The sequence below is a fragment of the Genypterus blacodes genome, unplaced genomic scaffold (assembly GCF_046128005.1).
Source record: "Genypterus blacodes isolate CSIRO-AG114 ecotype Tasmania unplaced genomic scaffold, CSIRO-AGI_Gbla_v1 ptg000070l_1, whole genome shotgun sequence".
Lineage (NCBI taxonomy): Eukaryota > Metazoa > Chordata > Actinopteri > Ophidiiformes > Ophidiidae > Genypterus > Genypterus blacodes.
In genome coordinates, this window is record NW_027466880.1 from 2,166,586 (window position 1) to 2,179,044 (window position 12,459).

The window sequence follows — 12,459 nt, forward strand, 5'->3', positions numbered from 1 at the left end:
ACGAATAAAATAAAACATCTTATCTAATTTTTTATCTGTTTAATCAGGATGTTTGTTGTGACCTTGTCATACCAAAGATGCTTTTTATTGTGTGTACTGTGGGCCGGATCTTGCGAGACAGTATTATCCTCACACAATCTGTTAACATGCTAGATTAATTCATTAATCCAGCATAATTAATTCATTTAACACTTTATCGGATTCTGTTTCTCACTCGGTTGTTATTAATATACATTCCATCTATTTATTTTTTTGTTTTTATTCAATACATTTTATACATACATTACATGATATAGACTCAGATATAGGGGGTGCAAACACTCATGCAAACATTGTCCGTACACAAGTAATGGTGGAGAGATTTTGGTCCTCCTGTGACTTGACAGGTGATCCTTCGGAGACCGTACGGTTCCCAGCCATGGCAGACTTTTTAATGGAGACTTTGTCTTCTCTTGGTTAGTGATAGTGTCAGTCTAGTAAGATGGGGCAGGTACGCAGATTTTCTCTCTCCATCCTTCCTTAACCCACTGACCTTACATCCTATGTCTTTTGCCGGTACTGATCACCTCTCTGGTCAGCTGTTTTTCAGCGACAGGCGGCTGCTATCCCCGAGGGGTGCCATCGGGACTATGCGCTCCCTCTGCAACCTTGTTCCCCCCTCCCCATTTTCCTGATGTTGTGGGTCTTTAAAGCCCTCTGAGAAATTGTATGTGATATTGGGCCTTACAAATAAAACTGACTTGACCAAGGCATTTTGAAAGACAGACCTTTCTTCAAATTTTCAAAGTGCAACAGCAAATAATGATTGCTTATTTTCAATCCACCTCTGCCAATCAAAACGACCGCAATACAGAATTTAGTCTTCGTACCTGCCCTTTCAACCGGTACTAGTGTGTCCCAGTGATGGAAAACGTGAATAACAGCATAGCGTTGTTATAATCTCACAGTACTTTGGGATTTCACCTCTATTTTACAATCATTTATCGGTTCTTGGAGTAATTTTAAAAGCATGTCAATTTTTTTAAATTGTGATAAGCTGTGCGTTCAGTTCTACTATTCTTACTAGACAAGTTCTACTTTGGCTGATGTGGGTGTGATGAAAGCTGAAGCTAGTTAGCTATGCCGCGTCAAAAAACTACAAACTTGCTGTTGGTTGACTCAGTTACAGTCGCAGTTTGATTCTTTCTTCTAACCAATCTAACAAAAGTATGCAAGTAACTTGAACCGGCTAGCAAATAATTTGTCACATTGGCACTAGCCATTAGGGAACCGTGCCAAACAGACGCGTTAACCGAGTTGAGGCACATGGAGTAAAGTCGCGTTGGATAAACGTGGTAGAAACCGTGGTAGACCAATTGGTTTGGTTAAGGCAAGTCGACCATGTTTCAACAAAAATGTTATTCGTTACGCGGTCCAGGTATTGCTTATCTGCACTGTTGTTAGCATCATTAGCATGACGGAAGCGCGACATTGTTCTTGTTTGTTGGTGGTTGGTAAACTGCTAACTGGCAGATTACCACCCCCACCTGGGTAGGAGTGTTGATACGACAGCCTGGCTGTGGGAAGAGTTGTTGGTTAAAGCAGCATTCACTGTATGCGAGTTGAATATATTTCAGAATGTAATATGGATTTCTTTGGGTGTCCATATAGTGGGAAGCTCAGTTTACTTCAGTCCTTTCAGATGTGGGGGGAATTTTACATGGGCTACATTACATTTAAAGTTATTGGTAATATTTTGTCCATCATTGGATTTTGTGGAGTTTTTCCTTTTAAGCATTAGTTATTCTTTATTAATTATTGATTTCAGGAAACTGCATCCCTTTTAAATGACCCACTATGCTTTATGAATGTTAATTACGATTAATAAACTGACTAAAGATTATATTTCTAATGCATTTACTGTTGCAACTTTGTTTCCTGACAGATGACTCAGCCTTCCTTAATAACATTTGAGCAGGGTAACATCAGTTGGTGCAAAAGTCTCAAGTCCATTTATCGTGCACATGTATATAACTAGTTGATACATTTTAGTTGAAAAAATGATTTACAAGATTTTAACTACTACACCTACACACACGATGTAACCACTTGATTGCTGCAACACATCTAATCTTTCACCAGAAATGCAATAAAAAAGTGAGATCAAATCAAATCACATGGACTTTAATAAAAACAGTTAAAAACAAAAACTGGATGGCCGTGTAAAGTAAATTCTAGGTTTCCATCTGAACCATGCAGGATATGAGACAGGATTAATTTCACGTGAACAGCAAGTTTGAAGGAGATACATTGTTTTCAATAAAACAGAAGCATTTAAAGATAAAAAAAAAAGTACAATCCAGTCCATTGTATTCATTCAGGACTGCTCTTACATAACTAAAATGGTCAACCTAAGGTTGCCCTAAGATGGAAATTAAAATCTACAAAGAAAAAACATTCCTATTAAAATACACCTTTTCCCAAAAATAGCAGGATCCTGCAGGTGGACCATCCTGTGGAGTCTTCATTTCCTCTCAGTAGAGCGGGAGCGACTGTAAAACACCAGTACTGAATAAATACCTCAAACTTAACATTAAAATGATTCTAATGGCTTTTTGAAGGACTCAAACGTACCTCCTCGACCGTGAGACGGATCTTGAGCGCTTGCGGGTCTTGTCTCTGGACACAGACCTATATCTGCGTCTGTCTCTTGAAAGAGACCTGGTGAACAAAGCCACAGAGCTCAAACATGAACATGGAATAAATTTGATCAATTAACAAACGAAAGAAAAGTTTACCTGCTACGACTGCGACTGCAGCTCCTCTTCCGTGGTGATCTAAGGTGTAGGTAAGGTAAGAGAAGAAGCATTAATATTAGGGCAGATCATTTAACACGGTCCCTTTCCATCACTTATGAAACCTTCTTGGTCCTTAGATATGGTCATGAGTGGAAACGTGGTTACACGTAGTTCCTTCACTTTATAGGAGGATCATCTACACCCATGAACTGCATCAAGATCAAGTCATTAAATGGGAAGTTTGTCCAATGAGCACCAATCATCGAGGCAGATTTCCAAATCAAAATCTGAATCAGGGCTCGACATTAAGGGCTGTGTGGGACAGCCACCAATAAAACTAATTGCAACTATCAAATTATGAATAGTGGGTAGATAAACCATTAGTTCTTACACGCTGCTGTCTACTGCAGTGCCGATTTGGGACTCTTTTTTAACAACATATGGTTTTAGAGTGTAATATTAGCTGTAGCTTAATGTTTTGGAATGGTCCCCACGAAGTCCATGATGGAGAAAAATCACTGTTTTTCCAATGGACGTTGCCAAATCTTGCTTAATGTCGAGCCATGAAAAAGCGCTCTGCACAATTACAGAATGTACACCGGATAGTTTGTTACTTTTTGCTGCAAAATGTTCTTTTTTTGACCTGAAATTACAAAACTGCTGAGGGAAAACTGCCAAGCAGCTTTGAATGAGATTAAGCACAAAAACTACAAAGAGCAGGATAAAAACAACTTACTATTTTGGGGGATTTGGACAAGATAGAAATGACGCAAGGATGCCAGACTGATGGTGAGGGAGGTCGAATTGCAGAGAGGAATTGCCACATGATGCAAATGTTGGAGATATGAAGTTGCTTGGTGGCTGGTTGGAGGGGGTAGTTGTAGATTTTTCCCTGCCTTTTTTGGGGGAGGATGGGTAGGGATGTAAGCCAAGGGCTGTTCCCGCTGATAAGGTAGTTGTGTTGAGAATAGAACGAGTAAAGACGCTGATTGGTTGATAATGTGACGTGGGCCGCTGTCGATTGGGTTAAGGTTGGAGGAAGAAGAAGAGGATGCTGCAAACGGCATGCGCAGGAACCAAAAGGTTGGTGGAACCTGACGACTGGCGGTGCGCCTGGGTCATGTGACAACACCAGCCAAGCTGATTTGGGGCTCGCTGGTCAGCAGTCACATGTTGCTGAAAGAGGACTAGTTGACTGACTCAGATGGTGAGAAGCGTGGTGGTGACTCTGCAACGGGGTTCAGTTTTATTAATATAGATGGAAACTGAACTCAAATAAAACAAATTTTACACCTGAAGAAAATAAATGACTATTATAAAATGACTGATTATTTCAGTAATTAAATTCAAAGAGTGAAACTCATATTATAGATTCATTACACTAAGTGAAATATTTCAGCCTTCATTTGTTTTAATTTTTACAACTATGGCTTGCAGTTTATGAAAACCCCAAATTCATAATCTGAGAAAATTTGAATAAGGTGAAACATTCAATGATGTAGACTCACTGTCACACTTGTATCAGCTGATTAATTCAAATCACATGCAAAGGTTTCCTGAACCTTTAAATTGTCTCTTGGTCTAGTTCAGTAGGCTACACAATCATGGTGAAGACTGCTGACTTGACAATTGTCATTGATATTCTCCACAAGGAGGGTAAGCCACAAAAGGCCATTGCTAAAGAAGCTGGGTGTTCACACAGTGCTGTTTCCAAGCATATCTATAAAAAGTTGGGCGAAAGGAAGAAGTGTGGCAGAAAAAGGTGCACATGCAACAGGGATAACAGCTGACCGACTGTCAAGCAAAACCCATTCAAGAATTTGGGGGAGCTACACAAACAAGTGAACTGAGGCTGGAGCCACTGAATCAAGCGCCCCCACGCACAGACCTGAACCCCATAAAGAATCTATGGGGTATTGTGAGGAAGATGACATTTCATTTATTTTTATTGGTCTTATGTAATATTCAAATTCTCTAGATACTGAATCAAATAAAGACTTGAAATATTTCACTTTGTGTGTAATGAAGCTATAATATATTAGAGTTTCACTTATTGTATTGAATTACTGCAATAAATTAACCTTTCCACGATATTCTAATTTATTATGGTTGCACCTGTATGCCTACGTCAGAGCTTATCAAGAGTCACCCTCTGACAGAAACTGCCTTTGGAGCTGGCGCTGAAATCTTAACAGAATTCCAACACAATTAGACTTGAAATGAGGATGCAATGACACAAATGTTTAAACACGCCACTCCAGTTAATGTGTAAGCAGACTTTAACTTACACGAGGGAGTGACATCAACAGATTCTTCAACTGGTTCTGTATCGATATAGATGAACTTGAAACAAGTACCAACTAATCCTTACAGTCTGTGGGAATGTGACATCTGCTGTATTTGTAGGTCCCAAATACAAAAAAATGCAAGCGTATATAAAACATGATGGATTGTTAAGTAGGAAGGACATACCTGCGTCTGGCTGGGGGACTACGGCGCCTGTAATCATCCCGACCACGTCTATTCCAGGAGGGAGGGATTCCGCGGCTCCTAGAGCGTTTTTCCCCAGTGGATAACTCAACCTGGACTCGACAGCCGCACATGTTTCTAAAAGCAAAACGTTGCATGAATGGGGGAAAACGGACTGCAAACACAATCACTCCCAAGAACGTGCTTTCAGTTTTACCTTCCATCCAGCTCTCTCACAGCATCAGATGCATCTCTGGCATCCTCAAACTCTACAAACGCAAACCCTGGGGGATTCCTAGCAACCCATACACTTCTTAGGGGTCCATAGTAGCCAAAGGACCTTTCCAACTCTGTCTTGTTGCCATTGTTTCCAAGATTCCCAACGTAAACCTTGCAGTCAAGAGGGCAATCTCTATGAAGACCAGGGTCTAAGAGGAAGAGACACATGGATACAAATTAATTACATAATGCAGTCCACATATGATGGTCAAGTAAATCTGCAATGTCAATGTAGCAGAGTAAATGTACAACATTCACAGATCATCCGAGTATGACCAATTAATTTCTATGGCTTGATCTAAATCTCCAACCTGTAAATGCCTTTGACAGTGTTTGAATAATGGATGCAAAACATCAAACTTAAACATACATATCACATGCCTCAATTTGCTTAGGAATATTTGAATACTTTAAATCTGTTCCATCAGGATGTTCGCTGTGACTTATTTTACATAAATGCTTTTTCTTCTGTGTACTATGGACCCTATCTTGCAAGACAGTATTATGTTCATACTATCTGCAAACATGCACGTTCACATCACAGTGCGACCTGAAGATGACTCAACACAAAATAAGACCATAAAAAAATCAATTTCAATTATCTTTTCATATTCCTTGGTTTTTACAGGACTTTGTCAGGCCTGGAAATCTGGATTTCTAAAATCTAAGTAGACTTTTCAAGGAATTCAATGATTGCATCATACATTTAGAAAGAACATTCTCGAAATTCTCATTTGAAGTACAAGAACGAATGTTTGTATCATACAACACGTTTTTCCAATCCACCTCTGCGAATCCAATACAGAATTGTATCTTCGTACCTGCCATTCCAACCGGTAATCGTTTCTCTTAGGGTCCTGGGAACAGTCTGATGTATCTGTAGGAAACATGTGAACAACAGCAGAGTTGTTACAATCTCACAGTACTCTGGGCTTTAAACTGAAAATTTAAATAATTTATCGGATCCTGGAGTAACTTAAAAAGCATCTTCAAACTGATATACATCTAAACAGCCGCCTGCGTCGAGTTCTTTTCCTGTTAAGCAGGTTATACTATGGCTGATGTGGGTGTGGTGAAAAACACAGGAACTCTACAGTGTGGCTCGGGCTGGAGCTAGTTAACTAGGCCATGCTAGCTAACGAGCGGGGCCGCCACAAAAACAAACTACAAACTTACTGTTGGTTCACTAAATCATACACATGGCCGCGCAGCTATTCACAGTGTGATTCTTTTCTAATTAATCTAAATTTAACAATTTAATTAAGTGTGTAGGTTACCAGAAATTGCTGCGTGAACTAGCAGAACGCGGTAGCAGTTAGTTTGTTAGCAGTTTGTTAGCCACGTTAGCGCTAGCCATAACGAAACCGTGTAAAACAGACGCAATAGCCGAGTTGAGTCACATGGATTAAAGTCAAATAAGGTTAACTTGATAGAAGCCATGGTAGACTGATAGGTTTGGTTAAGAAAAGTCGAGCATATCTTCCTTTAATTCAACAAAAACGTTACCAGCAAATTCGTCGTCACCCGCTTCAGGCGTTCCTCGCGCTTGCTTTGCTTAGCTAGACGGAAGCGGGAGATATCGTTGTTCTTGTTTATTGGTGGTTGGTAAACGGCTTACTGGCACATTACCGCCCCCATCTGGATTGGAGTGTTGAAACGAAGCCTGGCGTTAAGAAAAAGAGTTGGTAATACAGTATAAAAGCATTCACTTTAAACGAGTTACGCACGACGGCCACATAAACTTTGCGGGATTGCAAATTTGAATCAAAGTGTAATTTGGAGTGTTGTCCTTAAATTGAACAATAAGATAAACCTGCTCTTCAAGCAAATAAATAATACACTGTATGAGCAGTATCAACAATTTAAAACGATGGAAAAAGTTAAGTTAAGATAATTAAAATAACCAAGCAGAAGTATACATGAGGGATGTGGTTGAACAATTTAATACAGACAGTAGCCTACGTTGGAAGATGTGAACTGTTGCACTTTCATCTCATGGTCAGACCACCGACCAGGTGACAATGCTACTAATCCCACTCAATCATTAAAACAGGACCCTCCCCTGTATGTACTGTGTGCTCCGACTCTCTCCCCATCCCCAGTCATTACCCAGCTACTACACTGATTCTGTCAACATTTTACTGTTTGCTGACTTTCTGTTCCCTCACAGATGACTCAGCCTTCCTGAAATCTTTTGTTGCTTCAGAGGTTGAAAATGTCAGCCCAGCTGTTGTGTACTCCTGTATTTTATCTTTTGCCAAGATTTAAAAAAAAAAAGAAGAAGAAAAAAAATAGCCACTGCTGTTCTGTGAAGATCCTCCACAAAATCTAGTTTTAAGTCATCGGATTCATGAAATCATTGAAAAATAGTCTTAACAAAATTTCTATATCAAAGCAAAAACAAGTCGGTGTTGTGAGGAATGTAATTACATTTCCCAAACTGTAATTGTGGGGTCAGTGATGGTATGTTTAAGTGCTCAGGGAGAGTGTGTTTGTGTTTTGAATAAAGTTTGGCAACAGTTAACAGTGTTGGACTGTCCACTGGAGGACGTGTAGCTGTGTAATTTTGCAAAGCTTAAATAGTAAGCTCTATCATTCATAACACTGATAAAAAGTTTCATTTTATTTTTTGCTGAATATTTTTATTGAAGAAAAGCATCTCCCAATGAGCATCCAGCAGTGGGACAATTTTATTGAGATTATTTTATACATACAGAAGGGAAGAAAAGAAAAACAAGACACAAAATTAAAAGAAAACAAAAACAATGAAGAGAGCACAGCCGTGTAATGTACATGGGAACTTAGGCAAAGGGACAACAAACAGAGGCACAGCAACCAACCACAGCCAGCAAAGATATAGTGATATGACAAGATCATGTTAACGTGGAGATTTAATGACATCAGTGTTGCCTGTATGATGGTCTCATAGGCGCAGTTTTTATTTCCCAAAATAGTTCAGTCGACCCTTGAAGAATAGAAACTCATTCTTTTCTCAGGTACACAATTCATACTCTAGAATAGATTATTTTCTCATAGATAACTCTTTTCAACTCATGTGTTGCTTCCTTGGACTCATTATTGCTGGCAGATAAAACATTCTGTCACATTATCTCTAACTCTATTGACGAGTTTCTTTCTTTTAATAAAAACGATTCTCACATTCATTGCTCTGGTAGTTGCTGAGAGCATTCCTCAGAGGTCAAATTATTTCCTATTCCTTATTTCTTCTTCTATTCCAATAAAAAAAAACGTTACCTCCCTCGACCAACTGACCATCTGATCACTTTCTAGAACTTCTTAAGAAGGGTCTTAATCTTCAGACCAAGATTCATCTCATCTCAACTAATGACGCCAAGCTACTATAATGAACACAGCGATAAAGCCAGCCGTCTATTGGCCAGTCAGAATACCACTCTACCTCCTGTCTCATGCCCCAAATTTGTATTGATGATAGCACAACTACTACTCACCCCGAGGAAAAAAAACACCACATTGAAATCTTCCTGCTGGTGTCAGACACCAGAGAGATGAATCAGTTCCTTGGTGATCTCAAACTCAACACTCAACACAGAATCTCAACATTGAGGTCGACGCTGCAAAATCTCTGGATTCTTCAGTTTCTCTTCCAGAATTACACTCCTCAATCAGAGCTATGCAATCTAATAAAGCTGCAGGCCTAATGGATTTCCTATAGAGTTCTTTAAGAAATTCATTGTTAAAATGGCACCGTCACTCTTTTCGTTGTTTAATGAATCCCTGGAGAAAGGTTCACTTCCCCCCACTCAAGCCTCAATAGATCTTCTATTAAAGAAAGACTAAGACCCCAACGCCTGTGGCTCATATAGACCGTCGCTTGGAAAGGGTTTTGCCCAGTATTACTAAAAAAACAGTTTCATTGAGGGCAGTATTGAAGCAATTTGGCCTCTGAAAACAATTCATCAGCTGGGTGAGATTGTTATACTCATCAACAAAGGCCAGTGTACCTACAATCACACGATATTCGTTCAGAAATCTTCAAACTTCAGTGGGGGTGCCCCATGTCGCCACACTTCTTCGCTTTGGCTACTGAGCCACTGGCCATTTCGTTGCGGCCTTCCACTCTTTTTAAAGGCGTTTTTCACAATGGTGTCAAATATTGATTATCACTGTATGCAGATGATTTGTTGCTCTATGTAACTGACCCAATATCTAGTCTCCCGGCTGTCCTGTCCATTTTGGACACTTTCAGCAAGTTTTCTGGGTCTCAAATAAGCCTTTTTGAATGTGAATATTACCCCACTCACAGTTTGCAGCTCCGCCAAGTGGACTTCCCTTATTATCTCAATACCTCAGGGTTGAATTATCTTGGCATTAATGTGTGCAAACATTTTCATTTCTAACTAAAAACTTCATACTCTTTGTCTAAATTGATACATACTCTATATTTGGGATGTTGCACACCATGTGTTAAACACACAAAGTACTGCAAAAGAAGGATCGGTGGCAGCTGTTTCCAAAATTGACAGCCAGGAAGTTTAACTCCAATGTATTCATAGCATTTGTAAGTTAAATGACAAAATGTTCTTAAACATTATTCACTGTTCCTTTGTTTCGATTTGATAGCTGTGGCACAGAATCATTTATCGATGGTTCTTGGCAGAAGCAGCAGTAAAGAATTCCTTCTTAAGGGCAAAAGTTCAGGGATCAAAGGGATCACGCAGGAGATTACTCCCATCTACGCAACATGTGTGCCTGGAACACAAACAAAGAGCATTACGTTGCCCAGCCTTTTTTTAGTCGCAGTGTGAATGTGAGTGTGTGAGCATCCACAGCATTTATTGCCTCTATCGCTAAACTGAGATGTGACCCCAGTTTGTTTTCTTTGTGTGTATTCCCTGCTGCCATAGGATTCTCCTTTGAGCTGTTTAACTAAAACATATTTTTGCATGCATCCACTCAGGGCCTGTGTTTTTCAATCAGATTAGTACAGCACACTCTGTACTGTTTCACTTCCTGATGACTGTGCAGCCTGTATCCCTGAATGAACCCTCCCTCGTGCTTCTGGTTACACCGAGACAGTCATTCAGACAGAAATATACTTACAACTGCCAGTCAGAACTCAGTCCTTTGTTTGTTTGAACAAGGTAGCAATTATCAAGAGGAGCTGCTGTTTATTGCTGCAGGGAATGTAAGACATTAAAATGAAACAAGAGTACATATATTTTGAACATTATATCTCAGTGTATAATGTGATTCTAAACACCACATAAACAAGAAGCAGCTCCACTGCACAAATGCATTTGGTATGTGTTTGAATTTGAATCCTCTATATTTCTGCTTCTACAAGGTTGATGTCGGCACCAGAAGAGAAACAAGTCATCAGGTTTCAGGAAGGAAGACAACTTCAGTCGTGTCTCAGTGCATAAATCTGTTGATGCATTTCATGTGATGACATATGAAGGAGAAGGTTCCAGCTAAGGCACCATGTAAGCTGCTGCAGTTTAGCTCAACATTTGGATTCTCAACCATTCATTCCCACAATTTGTTTTGTATTTCTTTGTTTTTAACACCACCTCCTTTCATTCTATTTCAGTGCAGTGGGTGTGTTCTTCTATAACAACATAATGTTTCAGTTCCATTTTTATATATTGATGTGAATGTATAACAACATAACATGCCTATGTGTGAAAGCGCTTTACTTCCCATACAGACGCCTCAGACGATTACTCAGCCAGCGTTTACAGCATCCCCACGGGTTTGCAGAATCACTCCTGTTACGTCACTTTTATAATTACCAAGAACATCATGTTCCATTGAAGAGCTGCTGGCTCTCTGCCAGTAGTTTGGTGTCACAGTGTCCGCCCCACCTCTGAATGTGAACTCAACCACCAGGCACCTGTGAAACCTCAAAGCTTTGACTATTTAAATCTAATTTGTTTGAATGCTGTAGACTGGTCAAGTGCATTACATGAAGCTAACTTCTTCTTTCAGTTAGTGTCTGTAACTGACAGACCTTATTACATGTTTTGGACTCTATATATATATATATGTTTTATTTCAAATAAAACCATTGAGAAGCCATAACCTACACTGCAAACAACCAATTGCATCAATGGCTCATGATGCAGACATTTGACCCCAAACAAAAAGGTCTTATTTGTTGCCCTAAAGCTGTATTCAGATACAAAGTGGCAATTTCAAAGTCAGACAAAAATTACGACAATATTATTATGACTGTCTGAGCATGTGAAGTAGACAGGTTTTACTACCCTACAGTGTTAACTGGCTTTAAATTCATATGGGTTTGATCATATAAACCACACCAAGGCTTTCGCAGCATTACAAAACAACGATTCTTTCCAGTTGTGAAATCACTGGCATGTTTTCATTTCATTTGTTTCATTCTGTTCAATTCTTCTCTATTCTATTGGGTACTTTGCCTCTGCCACCCACCAAGTGTAGTTTTTTCCCTCAGTGTTATTATTTCAGCAACAACACTGAGACTGGCCAGGGTTTAATTGAGTGAGTTGATCAGTGGTGTGTGTTTGTTTTCACAGTAAAGACCCTGAGGCATGTCATGCTCAGGGTTTACATCATTTCTCTCACAGCACAGCCCAAACTTGCATCTGCATTTCTTGCATTCTGCTCATGCCTAAACTGAATGAAGGAGGGGTTTGAAACCACCAACCATGCAGACTAAGTAAACTCCTTTGACATAAAGAAAACATACAAGCCAGTATGGAGTGATTTTGTTGTTTGTGAACGTGCTCAGTAACGTATTCAGTAGTAGTGGGATTTCCTTTGAATGATTCAACTGTTGTTAGGATATTGTAATAATATGAGTGATAAACTGTCATTATAGTAAACTATGTGGATTAGTAAGTAGAATAAAGTGAAATGGATCTCGAAACGTTATCATATGGGAAACTATCAATGTTACCACCAACACTCAGAG

At 39.5% G+C, this 12,459-nt stretch overlaps 1 protein-coding gene across 1 annotated transcript; it reads right to left on the reverse strand.

The window, feature by feature from the left end:
• Positions 1 to 2,147: 2,147 nt before the first annotated feature.
• srsf3a (serine and arginine rich splicing factor 3a) lies at positions 2,148 to 7,145 on the reverse strand. The gene is made up of 7 exons (XM_076156475.1): positions 7,032 to 7,145; positions 6,347 to 6,402; positions 5,464 to 5,674; positions 5,250 to 5,384; positions 2,778 to 2,816; positions 2,614 to 2,700; positions 2,148 to 2,531 (listed from the first exon to the last, which is right to left on the reverse strand). Exons 2-7 carry the CDS (start codon positions 6,351 to 6,353, stop codon positions 2,504 to 2,506), a joined length of 507 nt encoding a protein of 168 aa, XP_076012590.1. The 5' UTR covers positions 6,354 to 6,402; positions 7,032 to 7,145; the 3' UTR covers positions 2,148 to 2,503.
• Positions 7,146 to 12,459: the final 5,314 nt, after the last annotated feature.